We start from the raw sequence: 15,164 nt of genomic DNA on the forward strand, positions 1-15,164 counted from the left end.
CAGTTCCTCACCGACCACCATGTCCAGGTGCTTCCCTGGCCATCCATGTCGCCAGACATGAACCCGATAGAACACCTCTGGGATGAATTGGACAGACGTGTGCGCAGGCGAGAAGAAGCGCCGGCAAATCACCGCGATCTATTGCAGGCACTTCAGGAGGAGTGGGACACCATCCCACAGCAAGATATCCGGCATCTGATCCAGTCCATGCCCAGAAGGTGCCGGGCAGTTGTTGCTGCTCAAGGCAGTCACACCCCCTACTGACTTGACAGCCTCGGCACCCAATCGTATTGATTGACTGATTGATTTGAAGATGCAAATGAACTGTGTGTGCATTCAACTGTGTCCATACCAAATTTCAAACAAATAATCTAAATATTGGATTTTCTGTTAATTTTTTCGAAAAATAAAACAAATTTGGCAAGTAGCAACTATGCGTTTCTTTTTTTGAACAGTATAAATGCTCTCAACAGAGACAGCAGTCAGATCTATGGGGAATCGGTCTACTGGCACTGAAGACCACAAGTATGTTTAAGTTACAGCTCCGTCCATCCATGGTATCGCGTGATATTTTGTCGAGACTGGGTCAATGAATATGATGACGTCACTCGAGGCTCTGCCGAGAGTGACGTCATTCTATTCATTCACCCCGTCGAGACAAAATACCACGCGGTACCATGGATGAATCGGAGCTGTAGAGCATATGGCATGACCAAAGTAAGGAGAATTTGTCATGGGATGTGGAAACAAAGCATGGAAATTCACCATGGGCAGAATAAACAACGCAAGCCTAGAAGTTCTAGAACTATATTTTGTGTCAGTCTTGGCAAGGCCAGTTTTGTCCAGTTCCGGAAAAGACATCATGTATTCATTTACCCTGTCGAGACGAAATACCATGCGATTCCATGGATGAATCAGAGGTGTAACTTATCCCGTGACGCATCAAAGCTAATTTTTGTTTTGAAATGTCTTCACAACGTACAGATAATTTATAACGACATAATTGTCATCACAAGACAGGTACTACACATACTTTGTTTGTCGTCTGCTACAAATCTAGTCTTGTTGGCTGACACGGAGTGAAAAGAAGCTTCAATCGTACATGTACCTTCATCAACCCGAATAAATGCTCAATCCACTGTCATTTCGCCACTGAACATTGTTTTTCTTTCTTTCACTTTTTGGTTAACATTGAAACGGCAACCCAAAAGAGTGTTTCAACACACGGGTTAATAGCTACTACTTTCGAGTTGCTTGTTCCACAGTCTAAAATGACACCGGAAGCGAACAAAATTGTCGGGTATACTGTCATAAAAAGACGTCATGACAAAGTTACACGCAAAACGAACGAGACTCTGACGTCATTTGTTTTTGGTTCGGTGGGTTCCGTCTTACAAATGGCTAGTCCGTGGGTCAGACTTGACGAGGCCGCGTGAGTACCCAAAACGTCTTTGTTCTCTGTTGGCATTGCAGCTGTGAAATAATCAGTCTTGTGTCTCAGTCGTGTAGGTGCAGAGTTTGCTTCTGCAATCGTTGTGTTCGTGTTGATGACGGCTTCGTGAGACAAATCAGCGAATCTATCGTGTGGAAGAGATTTCTGTACAAAACACCGACAACAGGAGGCATTGATGCGCTTGCAGTTTTCTGAAGACTGAAATAAACTGCATGTTGTTAATTTCATCCGTTTAATGCTTGTCAAAACGAGCCATAAGGCTTTAGAATAAAAGATTCCACGCACTGCTTGGCCATCTGATCACAGATGAGGTCGTAGGTTGAATCTATGAATCGGCACGACCAAAGATAGATCTGCAGCTCATTGGCCGAGGTCTTGTCGGTAGCCCAAATAAGTTAGGTTACGCATGGAGTTACGAACATGTAAAGCCTACGTATTCCGTAGCTCCGCAAATGCGTAACTTGGTGGTCACAACGCTTGCTTAGTCGTTTGCGGAGTAACGAAATACGTAAGGAGCTAACGCTGTGCGCAAAAGTTGTACTATTTTTAGTGAAGGGGTATATCCCGTGAAGTCGCGTCTAACTAGTGACGTCAAAAGCCTGAGGAAGTGTATTAGTCTCGGCGATACGGAGAATTCTTTCTTTTTGTGTACTTTACGTCATGATGTTGTGTTTGATCACGTAATATAGTATTCGTTTTGTTCTTTATCACGTTGTCGAAGCTGGAGCTCCAAAGCACCGCGGCGGACATTTTAGTGAAGTTGAAATCCACACCTTGCTAGAAAAAAAGAAGCAAAGCAATGAGGATCTGTTCAGCAACATCCGTTGACGGCTGAAGTTCCGCCGCAAAAGCATCCAAAAAATAACGTGCTGCCCGCCATGTTTTTTTCGCCACACGCGTGCTGCGCAAAGGTTTACGACAGGGGGGGGGCTGTCGTAACTTTACGGTGAACGTAGCGGCGCAAGTTTCGCTACGTTCGCGTCATGCCCACCACGTTTTCATCTTACAGTGTCCGTAGGCTCTGCGCATATGCGTAAAGCCGCTACGTAGCCGACAAGACCTCGGCCACTGGTACGACCTTCCAGATTATCAACAGCGGGTTCATGGTCGGAATCAAGGTCAAATTTGCATGGCTCCCAATCATTTCATAAAAGATTTCCTTTTTACATTTAGTCAAGTTTTGACTAAATGTTTTAACATAGAGGGGGAATCGAGACGAGGGTCGTGGTGTATGTGTGTGTGTGTGTGTGTGTCTGTGGGTGTGTGTGTGTAGAGCGATTCAGACTAAACTACTGGACCGATCTTTATGAAATTTTACATGAGAGTTCCTGGGTATGAAATCCCCAGACGTTTTTTTCATTTTTTCGATAAATGTCTTTTATGACGTCATATCCGGCTTTTTGTAAAAGTTGAGGCGGCACTGTCACACCTTCATTTTTCAATCAAATTGATTGAAATTTTGGCCAAGCAATCTTCGACGAAGGCCGGACTTCGGTATTGCATTTCAGCATGGAGGCTTAAAAATTAATTAATGACTTTGGTCATTAAAAATCTGAAAATTGTAATTAAAATTATTTTTTTATAAAAAGACCCAAAATCACTTTTATTTTATTCTTCATCATGTTCTGATTCCAAAAACATATAAATATGTTATATTCGGATTAAAAACAAGCTCTGAAAATTAAAAATATAAAAATTATGATTAAAATTAAATTTCCGAAATAGTTTTAAAAACAATTTCATCTTATTCCTTGTCGGTTCCTGATTCCAAAAACATATAGATATGATATGTTTGGATTAAAAACACGCTCAGAAAGTTAAAACGAAGAGAGGTACAGTAAAGCGTGCTATGCAGCACAGCGCTGTCGTGTTCTCGTCGTGTTGGACGGTCACATGCATATATATAAACAAACTGGTAGACTATAAATGAAGCAGACACAGGCATGGAGGGTTAGCGTGTTATTTATTCCGCCATGATTCTCCCAGAATCCCCAGCAACCTTTTACGTCAGGGTTCTTGCATATTGACAATAGAACACGGTTTTCAATGACGTCATAACATTACATCCCCCTTACTTTACGCTTATTTTTTCTTTTAGAAAACAAAGCAAATTAGCTCTTCAATGTAACTATGAGTATGACTTTCATAGATGAAAACTTCAACAAAAGAAAACATTCCTGTGCTTCTTTCACACTAGTTAAACATAACCAAAAGTCACAGATCAAGAATGTTAGGCCGCTTGACCACGCGACCGCTTCTTGTGGTCACAGGCCGTTCATTGGGCAATCCCTCAGACGGAGAATCTGTCTCCCTTTGTTCTGAGGACGGATCAGGAAAACCACCGTCCTCCCCGCGATGTCCTGGGCGTCCCGCATCAGGAGGAATGGCTGTTGACGCTTTGTCTGGTGACTGCCTTGGGGTTGGTGCATCACTCAGACGTCTGTTGAGGTGTCGGCGATTTCTTCTCTGTATGCCCGTCTTTGTCTGTAGTTCGTATGACCTCGGAGCAACTGGTCGCAAGATGACTGCTTCTTTCTCCGTAGGTGTTTTCAGCCACACCCGTTCTCCTGGCTTGAGGGTAGGAAGGGGTTGAGCTCGGTGTCGCTTGTCGTGGTTTTTCTTCTGTGCCTCTTTCTGCTGGACATCGGCTGACCGCATGTCGTGGAACTTTGGCCAGTCTGGAATAAGCAGATTGGGAACGGCAGGTACCTTGGTTCTCAAACGACGTCCCATAAGTCTTTCCGCTGGACTGAAACCGCACTGCAGAGGCGTCGCTCTGTAGTTTAACATGGCCACGTACGGATCTTCAGCTTTCAGGAGCAGCTGCTTGAGGGTCTGCACTGCTCGTTCAGCTTCTCCGTTGGCTTGCGGATACCGTGGACTACTGGTTTCATGGATGAAGCCATATTCTTCAGCAAACCTTGAGAACTTGTCAGCGTCAAACTGAGGGCCATTGTCCGTCATCATGACTTCCGGGATTCCATGCCTGGACATGATGCTCTTCAGGTGTTGGATGACAGTTTCACTGGTGGTCGAACGTAGTAGTGCCATTTCTATGTACCTCGAGAAATAGTCTACAACCACAAGGTAGTCGTTTCCACGCCAGTCCATCAAGTCGACACCCACTTTCTGCCATGGATAATCTGGCACTGGTGTAGGTTGCAATGGTTCTGGTGGTGGTTTGCGCTCCTTCACGCAAGTTGCACATTCTTCTATCATGACTTTTATGTCTGTGGAAAGTCCTGGCCACCACACTGAAGATCTTGCCAGCGCTCTGCACTTTACGATGCCCTGGTGACCTCCGTGGATTTTGCTGAGAATGTCCTGCCTCATCACTTCTGGAATGACAAGACGGTCCCTGAACAACAACAGTCCTTGTTGTACCGTCAGGTCGTCTCTCACTGTGTGAAAAGGCTTAAGGTCTGGTTCAACCTTGTTAACATCAGGCCATCCTTTGTTGCAGTAGTCTTTCACTTTGCAGCAAATTATATCTTTCTGCTGTTTGGCCCTGATTTCATCCATGCGCTGCTTTGACGCTGGAAATCCTTCCACCACTGACTTGACGTATGCTGCAACATCACTGTCAAGCTGTAAGTCTGACGTCTGTGGAGATCCGACTGGAGCACGCGATAAGGCGTCAGCAGTTGTCAGATCCTTACCAGCTGTGTAGATCACGTCATACCGGTACCGCATCAGCCTCATACGGAACCGTTGAATCCGTGGCGAAAGCTCGTCTAGCTGTTTTGACTTGAGGAGTGCCAGAAGCGGCCTGTGGTCTGTCTCTATGGTGAATGAGGGAAGACCAATCAAGAAGTCAGCGAACTTCTCGCAGGCCCACGTAGACGCTAATGCCTCCTTTTCCACCTGGGCATACCGCTGCTCGGTGGACGTCATAGATCTTGAAGCAAAGAATACGGGTTGCCATTCACCGTCTCTTTCCTGGAGAAGGACAGCTCCCAGCCCGTACGACGAAGCATCAGCTGACACTTTGGTAGGCAAGGATGTGCTGTAGTGAGCCAGCACTGGTGGTGAGGTCAGCTGTTCTTTCAGTCTTTGAAACGCTCTCTCCTGTGCGTCTCCCCATGTCCACTGAATTTCCTTTTTCAGCAAATCACGTAGAGGTCTGGTCTCTTCTGCCAGGTTAGGGGAGAACTTTCGGACGAAGTTCACCAGTCCCAAAACACGTCGTAGTTCAGGGACGCTCTTAGGTCGAGGCATGTTCCTGATAGCCTCCACCTTGTCCGGATCCATCTGCACACCATCCTTGGAGATCACGTGTCCGAGGAACTTGATGCTTGTTTGGCCGAAAGCACACTTGTCATTCAGTGTGACACCAGCATCTTGAAGCTTTTCAAGTACTTGCTTCAGACGTTGGTCATGCTCGACTTGGTTGCGTCCGTACACCAACACATCATCTATGTCGCATATGACCCCTGGAATGTCTGACAACAGCTGCGACATGATGCGATGAAAAACCTCGCTCCCTGACGAGATTCCGAAGGGTAGACGTTGAAAACAAAAACGTCCGATTGGTGTAATGAAGGTCGTCAACTCTTGTGAGCTTTACTCCAGTGGAACTTGATAGAAACCGCTGTTGCAGTCCAGTTTAGTGAATACTGTTGCCTCCTCTAACTGTGCGAGGAGTTGATCTGTAGACGGAAGAGGATAATTTTCTCTCTTGACACTCTCGTTCAGTCTGGTAAGGTCTACACAGATCCTCACTGCATCATTATGTGCTTTCGGCACCACAACGATGGGGGCACACCAGTCAGTTGGAGTGTTGACTGGTCGAATCACTTCCTGATCTTGCAGTCGCCTAAGCTCCTCCTCTACCTTCTGTTGAAAAGGGAGTGGAACACGTCTCGGTGCTGTCACTGCATACGGCACTGCACTGTCCTTCAGGCGAATCGTATAAGTCTCTTTCATTTTCCCAAGTCCAGAGAACAGCCTGGGGAAAGTCTTCTGAATGCGTTCCTTGTTGCCTTCTTTCACCGTTTCCACACGCTTCACGAGTCCTAGTGCCTGAATTGCTGGTCTCCCTAACAGAGGTTCTTCTAGGTCTTCAACCACGTAGATGTCTTGAATGCTCATGGCGTTCTTGACTTTCATTTTTGACGTGAACTGTCCCAGCACTTTTAGTGGAATTTTACCTGGGCCAAAGAGTCTTTTCGAAGGCCTCTCAAGCGGGTATTTGTTTTTGGGTACCATCACTGCTGGGATCACTGTTACGTCTGCTCCAGTGTCCATCTTAAACTGAATGTTTGACTGCTCTAGCTGAACGTCCACATGCCAGGCGTCAGTTCCTGCATTTGACACTGCTCCCAGATATGCTTCATCTTTCACTTCCTTCACAGAAGCTTGACTGATGGGCTTGCTGAAACAACAAACTGCATAATGTCCTTTCTTCAGGCATTTTCTGCATTCCGCTTTCGCGGCAGGACAGGACTCTCTGCCATGCTGATCTCGACCGCATCTGGTGCACTTTTGTGACCTTTCTCCGCGATTTCGGCTTGGACGCTTCCACTGTGTTTTCGGATGCTGTCCCTTTTGCATAGCATTCGGAACCCCCTTTAGGCGATCCACTGTTGTTTCCTTAGACATTTCATGGAGTTGTTGCTGGGATGACTCATAAGCTCTGCATATGTCTACTGCTTTTTTAAAAGTCAGTGTTGAATCTTCAAGAAGTTTCTCCCGCATGGTATCACTTTTGACACCAACGACAATTCTATCCCGTATCATACGGTCTTCCATGATGCCATAATTACAGTTCTTAGCAAGTTGTCTAAGGGCTGCCACATACGCATCGATCGACTCAGACGAATCCTGGCGTCGAATGTGAAATCTGTATGTTTCGAACGCTTCATGCGTGGCTCCCACACAAAAATCTTCCAGTTTCTTGATGACAACGCTTATGTCTTTCTTGTTCTCACCTTCAGAGAACCTCATGCTGTCATACACCTCCATTGCATCTTCGCCAATGCAGGCAAGCAACACTGCACACCGGTATTCTCCTTCTTCTTTGTCCAGTCGAGAAGCAATCTCATAATTGTCCCATTGTCTTTTGAACTTCTTCCAGTTTTGGGATAGGTTGCCTTCCATAACCAGCTTTGAAGGTATTGGAACATTGGCTGTGTAATGTCTCCTCTCTGCCTGTAATGGTGGTTGGTTCGGCTGCTCTGCCATACTGGATCTCTGCTGAATCCGTACCACTGAACCACACCTTTCTTTATTTTTGGAGTGTGCGCTTCCTACTGCGACGCTACATCTAGTTTGCTGCTGTCGGAGTACGCGATTTTAGATCGAACAAAATGCTCTACGGCACGCGCGAACAAAACTTTCGACTTGCAATCTCGTACATAAAGTTTTTCACACTCACTGCTTCGCTACCCCACTTCTGACACCATGTCGTGTTCTCGTCGTGTTGGACGGTCACATGCATATATATAAACAAACTGGTAGACTATAAATGAAGCAGACACAGGCATGGAGGGTTAGCGTGTTATTTATTCCGCCATGATTCTCCCAGAATCCCCAGCAACCTTTTACGTCAGGGTTCTTGCATATTGACAATAGAACACGGTTTTCAATGACGTCATAACATTACAAGCGCAACCACTACCGCGCTGAACAGGCTCGTCACTTTCACTGCCTTTTGCACTAGCGGCGGACTACGGTCATTGTGAAAAAATGCAGTGCGTTCGGTTTCATTCTGTGAGTTCCACAGCTTGACTAAATGTAGTAATTTCGCCTTACGCGACTTGTTCTTGTTTCTGCGCAAGTTATTTTGCCTAGGCAATGGCCGAACTTTGGGCCTACGGAGCAATATCGCTGGATATTTTCTCACAAGAATAACAGAGACAAAGAAGGGAAGTCATGCGATATTGAATAAATAGGCAGCTTTCATCCTCCATTACTCTCACTTTACTGTTGTTATATGTGTTCATATTGTCATATGTTCACATCGCTTAATACACAGCATATTCATTTATTTTTAGGCAAACAAAACAATAAACTGCAGTCTGGTGAGAATACTCATGATATAGTAACCATCATGCAAGTGCATGAATTATGTTGACTTTGATCAATCATTAAGATTTATCAGTTTTAAGCATTTAGAACTTACAACAGGAAAGTCTGTACACAGCTAACTGAAAATTATGTTCCTGAAATTCTTTGAAGCAATCATTCTTTATATATAGATGAACCTCTTGAGAATGTGAAGAAGTTCATCTGAAACTCCAATGCATACAGTTCCAAAACAGTAAAAGTTATCACTATATAACAAAGATTATATTACCACTTGCAAGGCATCAGAAGTTTCCTTGAGTTTCATGTGGCACTGATACAGTCTGAATTTCACCTCCATTTCTGAGGGAATTTCCTAAAAACAGAAATACTGAGACTGAGCTGGCTGAAATGTGAAAAAATAGCACATGTCAACAATTGGTGACACTTACTGTGTGACGAAAAGATAACCCTTACTGGACATAGTGTCGCTTCTTCCCGGGCTATCAACTAACAAACAGGGATGGAGTTGGTTTTAGACAAAGCAACAACAACAAAAACTAACCTTCCAGCAAAACTGCTCTAACTTTTCCTTCCACTCACAACTATTTAATAAAAACTGTCCACTGACCTCATTGAACAAACTGGACAGCTCATTCCAAAAGACCCGATATAACTATCACGATTAGAATCAGAGTATCCTATGGATGCATCATGCTTTTTGGTGTGTATTGCATCAGTTTTCCTATTTCCTAGATCCTTTTAATTCAGAGACAATCACTGCTTGCTTGGAACCTATGAACAATCACTGATGAAAATGCCAATGACCATGATGCACCAGCAGTATTAGCATGAAGTTAGTTACTGGCTTTACATTCATCCCAATCACACTCAACATTCACTAACACTGCAAGCAAAAACAAAGTTCTACACAGACTTACAGTCGAACTTCCGCATTTGCCTTTTGCCTTGTTGATGGCTTTTCTCAGCAAAAGGGACTTCTTGAAAATTCTCTGAAACAGAATTAAATAAATTCATAGCTTCCCTACATCAAAATTTTGGTCAACAAAAAAAAAGAAAAAAGAAGAAAAGAGAAACATACACACAAACAACAATCAAGGGCAATTGGCATCTGTGCCCAGAAAATCGGTTGACAAACGGAGGGAGTCATTTTTAGGAGGGGTCATTATGGGAGGTTCCATTGTACATGAAAACGTCACAACCAAGCGTCACCTATTCTATGAACGACTGGTAGGTTTTAAACACAGATGTAAAAAAATGAACACAGCAAGTATTCAAGGAGCTGTTAGACATTTCAATTTAAAGGGGAACAAATCGACTTGTTTACATACCACAGCTTTGCGATATTCCCCCTGCTGGTAAAAAGCGTTGCCATAGTAGACAAGGCACTGGTATTTCTGTGACAGCGTCATGAGGGGCTCTGTACTGACATCCGACTCGCTGCTCTCACTCATGGACAGCGCCAGTGAAAACTGAAACAAACACGTACACAAAAGCTCACATTATTAAACTTGACTATAGCAGTAGCAAGTGTGTCACTGTGTGTGCTTGGCTGGTCAGTTGTCACATATATTTAGTTGTTGTTAAGTTAGATAGATGGAGATACAAAAAAATCTACAGCTGCTAAGTTCTAAAGTACAGCCTCAGAATCAGATTTTCAACTGTCATTTCTCAAAGTTGTAAGACTTAAAGTTAAAAGTAACCTGAAGCATCTTCTTCTGCGTTCATAAGCTAGTGTGTATGCAGGGACGTAGCACCCGGTAGGGCATGTAGGGCGACCGCCCGACCACTTTTTCCGTAAAAAAAAAAAAAAGAGAGAGAGAGAGAGAGAGAGAGAGAGAGAGAGAGAGAGAGAGGGAGAGAGAGAGAGAGAGAGAGAGAGAGAGAGAGAGAGAGAGAGAGAGAGAGAGAGAGAGAGAGAGAGATCTACCAACAGAACACCCCACGTAGTATTCACGCGATGGCATAAGGTCGGTTTTTTTGGTTTTTTTTTTTGTGTGTTAGTCTTGGTCAACTGCTGGAATAGGATGACGTCTTATTTTGACGAGAACGTCACACGTGACGAGTTCCGTCAGGCCATAAAAGTATTGGCGCCAATTTAGTGAAAATTGCTTCTTCGTCCGTCTGCTCCCATGAGAAACAATGGAGGTAAGAAATGTTTTGTATATTCTGTGTGTGAAGCTGGGGTCAGACTGAGGGGTGAGTGATTGTGTGTCAACCGTAAGTACGCCATAACAATTGAGTAACACAGTAACTTGTGGGGTTAACAGTGTCACATGAAACAACATGTAGAGAGAGAATTGAACAATGGACACAAGTGTGCATCCTGGTTGTGATGGATCGAAAACGCGCTAAAAATATTCTGACAAATCCCTCTATTTTTCAGTCATCACTCAGGCTGCCAATGTTGATGGCTGGACGGATCAATAAATTGCTTGTTTAGAAGTAAACCAGTTTGTCAATCCTTGCTTTTTAACACACTAGACAATAATGAAGACGAAAGTCATTTGAAGTAAGTGCTCATCACATTCAACGTATCGGAATTTAGATATAAATGTAAGTCGATTAATAATCACTGATACATTCACCAGCCCGTTGTTTGGTGGAGGATGGAAAGATGATTAGATGGAACTGAGCTCAGAAGGCACGAAATCGCATCATGTTTTCTTTCTTTTTTAGACCATTACAAGGGGACGGGAAGGGGGGGGGGGGGGGGGGCGGTAGTGTAAGCCCCATATTTCCTTAGCTGTCTCAGCATTTTGTCTTCCATTTTTTTCCGCCCTACCACTTTTATTAGGTGTGCTACGTCCCTGGTATGACTGTTTTTTCCCATTTACTGCTTTAGGCAGCCCTACTCTGATTTCACGGGATGCATGCTTGGTAATGTTATTTTCTTGTTTCTATAACCCATCCAAGTTACAACTCCAACATGGATTACAGGGTCTTTTCCATGCATACTTGGTCTTGTGCTTGTGTGTACACACAACGGAGGATAAGACGCTAGCAGGTCTGCAGATAAGTTGACCTGGGAGATCAGATTCAGAAAAGTATCCACCTTTAAAACCCATCAGGCGCTTTAAACAATCAAATTTTCACATTGGAGGCTAATGTCTTATTCACTAGGCTATTGCACCTGTCATGAAGAATCCCAGTTGTATCAGTTTAAATCTAAATCGTTGACACAATATGAATCAGTTACTGACCAAAAACCAAAACAAAAATCTGATCAGTGTGACAGTGACAGTACAATCTTTCCAACTTCAAACAGGCCTAGCCTGCACCAGAGAATTTGTTTGTGCTCCAGTGAAGAGACACAAATTAACAATGTTAATATTTCAGAACTCTGGAGCTGCTAAGTCTGTGTAGCGCTTTTTTCAACATCAATTCCATTTCTATCTCTATTAGTCCATGCTTGGTTGGTTATGTCATTGTTGCCTGATCATTTTTGAGAGCCAACAAGACCATGAGATGATCCCTTACGAAGTTACTCTTCTTTGACTCTGAGTCTGACTTTTAGTGCAAAGCCTGACCAGTGTTTCTTAAAGCTGAGACATTACTTGTGGGTAACCGTCTCTGTCTGTCTGTCTCTACTACTCTCTTTCTGGTCGGTAAACAGTCAGGGACAGACAATCCGATTGGCAGCTGCACAGCTGCCATTTTTTCTCGCGTAGTGAGCATCTCCAAGGGCAAGGCATGCTCGCCTTCTCTTGCCAAACCCTAGCGTTCCTCACGGCGAGAATTGCCCAAGAAACGGTACTTCCTCACCCCACTCACCAATTCTTGCATTAAAGAAACGGGGGACTGACAAGGCATAACAAACCTACTGGAATTTAATCCACAGCTACATGCACTTTTAACATTGTTCTGTGCACATGTATACACTGTGTCACGTGTGTGTAATGCAATACATAGGATGAAGGATTTCACACTTTAGTACTGATGAGGGTGTCGTTTTTCTTCTCTCTTTTCCTCACTTTTTGATTATTTCTTTCTTTCTTTTTTGTTAATTTTTAAAACAGCCAATTTAAAAACAGAACATACCAAGTGGACCAGGTCCTCATACAGCTCGGCTTGGTAAAGCTGTCTGATGTAATCGAATAAAGTCATTGCTGCAGCCTGTCAATTTCGCCTTTGACTTTGCTCTCGTGTGTCTACAGTGATGTTCTCTGCTGTTGTTGACAATACTGTTTATTCACATCTGTTCAGCGCGACAGATTTTCTTATTTTCTACTCGTTGAGCCTTCTACTTCCGCTTAAAATTGTTCGGAGTGGCTCGGGATCCGGCGAGCCGGATCTGGAGCCCCCAGGCTCGGGCACCGGCAGTCACCAGTATCTCACAAAATCCTATTTTTCACACATCAGTCAGCTTGCCTTCTTCAGTCGGTAGTGAAATGCGCTAGAGATCACGAGGTCGCCGGTTCGAGCCTTGCCATTGGCGGTCCATTTTTATTTTTTCTGTAAAACTTGAAAAAGAATCAGTCTATTTTACTTATTTCCGGGGCCCTTCCCGGCCTGCCCCCCCCCCCTCCCCCTCTTAACTTTCCTTTGCTTTATTATTTATTCCAAAGCATTCGGTGATCGAACTGGGATCGCAACAATAAAGCAGCTTACGAGTCAAACAAAATACAATGCAGCACTGACCGGGGTCATCCGGCAACGACTAAAAGCCCGGCGGTGCTGAAGACATGCCGGTGTAACACGAAATTTGTACTCCACAAAAAATTTACTCCGGAGTACAAATTTCGTACGAAATTCGTACTCCGAGTACATCTTTCGTACGAGAAAAGAACTCCCAAAGACACGAAAAAATTACTCCCTCCACGAAATTTTTACTCCCCATTTTATTTACTTCCAGTAAAAATCTCGTACGCGAAAACTGATGCCGGGGATGCGGGCGAAGGGATAATGCCAATACTGATGTGATCTCGCACAAACGAATGTCGCGCTACCCTCCCTCCACCCCTTCCACCACCAAGACTAACATGGGACAAGGGAGTAAAATTTCGTACACCTGGCATGGGAAGTATGGCCCGGTTAAACTGAATTGCTCGTCAGTGTCAGTTCAGTGTTAGCGGCCGCCGGCGGTGAAGTAATGTAGTTGTTATTTATTCGTCAGGGGAGTAACATTTTTGTACGAAATGTTTACTCGGAACTCACCTGTCGCGGGGAGTAATTTTCTCGTGTAATGGGGGAGTACTTTTTTCGTAAAGGGAGTAACATTTTCGTACGAAATTTTTACTCCGGAGTAAAAATCTCGTGGGAGTAATTTTCTCGTGTTACACCGGGAAAATGCAAATACCGCGGGTCAAAGCGTACATGAAGCACGTTCTGTGTGTACTAGTTTCTTACATATGCACTGTCCATACAGTCCAGCTTTGAGAACACAAGTTGAGATTAAACACACACAAAATTGTTAAAAAGGCAAGCATTCCGGAACGTGCGGAGACGCGCGTCAAGATTAGTCTCCTCAGTATCAGCATAAGGCATACTGATTTGATGCAGCTTGCCGCTGATGGGGTCTATGTCGACCAAAACTGAGAATGGGATTCCCTGTAGGTGGAGTTCCTGGAGGGGGATTCCACAGGATTTAGTTCCTGTAGCGTGTCGCTGATATCCGACTGAAAGTCACGTGATGCTTGGCGACATCGGTAGAATTTGATGTTTTTCAATCTTTTTTTGTATTTCTTAGAAATTCGAGTATGGTTTGCAAGTTTTATTGAAAAACTCCACCCTGTGGGATTCCCTGTATACAGTTTGCCTTTAAAACCAGAATGTCAGGCAATTGTAGCATGCGTTGGAGGTTTCTTTTAGATGGGTAAGGACCTTTAAGATGCGATATCGTCGTATAAATGATGAAATTAACTTTGAAAGTGGGAACTTTGGAAGCAAAGTTGCCAGCTACTCGGTATGCACGAGCTAACTTGAACGTCGAAGTAATGGCTTCGAGAGTCCTGAGGTCAAGGTCGAGGAAATTGGGGGAATCCCAATTAGTGCGCATGCGTTTGTAAACGGTAGGCTTGGCGACCAGAAGAAACAAATCTCATCGCGAGTTCGTAAATGGGCGAACCGGTTGATCGCGCTGTAGCTTTTACTATAGTTGTTTTTGACTGGTTGAACGAAATGGTCTGTTCAAAGCTGTGATGATTGTCTTGAAATTGAATGACTCTGTAATAATGATTTTGTTGACCAGAATGTTGGGGAGAATAAAACGTTTTTTGGTTATGTGGTAGCGAAGTCGGTTATGTTAAACCTCTTTTTACATTTAGTCAAGTTATGACTAAATGTTTTAACATAGAGGGGGGAATCGAGACGAGGGTCGTGGTGTATGTGTGTGTGTGTGTATGTGTGTGTGTGTGACGTGTGTGCGTGCGTGCGTGTAGAGCGATTCAGACCAAACTACTGGACCGATCTTTATGAAATTTGACATGAGAGTTCCTGGGTATGATATCCCCATACGATTTTTTCATTTTTTTTATAAATGTCTTTGATGACGTCATATCCGGCTTTTCGTGAAAGTTGAGGCGGCACTGTCACGCCCTCATTTTTCACCCAAACTGGTTGAAATTTTGGTCAAGTAATGTTCGACGAAGCCCGGACTTCGGTATTGCATTTCAGCTTGGTGGCTTTAAAATTAATTGATGACTTTGGTCATTAAAAATCTGAAAATTGTAAAAAAAAAAAATTT

At 43.9% G+C, this 15,164-nt stretch overlaps 1 protein-coding gene across 2 annotated transcripts in view; it reads right to left on the minus strand.

Annotated features, from left to right (window-relative positions):
* The window catches only part of LOC138977051 (anaphase-promoting complex subunit 7-like), a 41,800-nt gene extending 29,074 nt beyond the window's left edge, over positions 1 to 12,726 (minus strand). The window contains exons 1-4 of one of the 2 annotated variants that reach the window (XM_070349959.1): positions 12,521 to 12,726; positions 9,811 to 9,951; positions 9,400 to 9,471; positions 8,751 to 8,834 (exon numbers count right to left, since the gene is read on the minus strand). In XM_070349959.1, the coding sequence (XP_070206060.1) occupies positions 8,751 to 8,834; positions 9,400 to 9,471; positions 9,811 to 9,951; positions 12,521 to 12,586 (363 nt within the window). In that variant the 5' untranslated portion in view covers positions 12,587 to 12,726. The remainder of the gene's footprint in view (positions 1 to 8,750; positions 8,835 to 9,399; positions 9,472 to 9,810; positions 9,952 to 12,520) is intronic. The other variant, XM_070349961.1, reaches the window with a different exon arrangement.
* Positions 12,727 to 15,164: the final 2,438 nt, after the last annotated feature.

Source organism: Littorina saxatilis, linkage group LG9 (genome assembly GCF_037325665.1).
Source record: "Littorina saxatilis isolate snail1 linkage group LG9, US_GU_Lsax_2.0, whole genome shotgun sequence".
Classification (NCBI taxonomy): Eukaryota; Metazoa; Mollusca; class Gastropoda; order Littorinimorpha; family Littorinidae; genus Littorina; species Littorina saxatilis.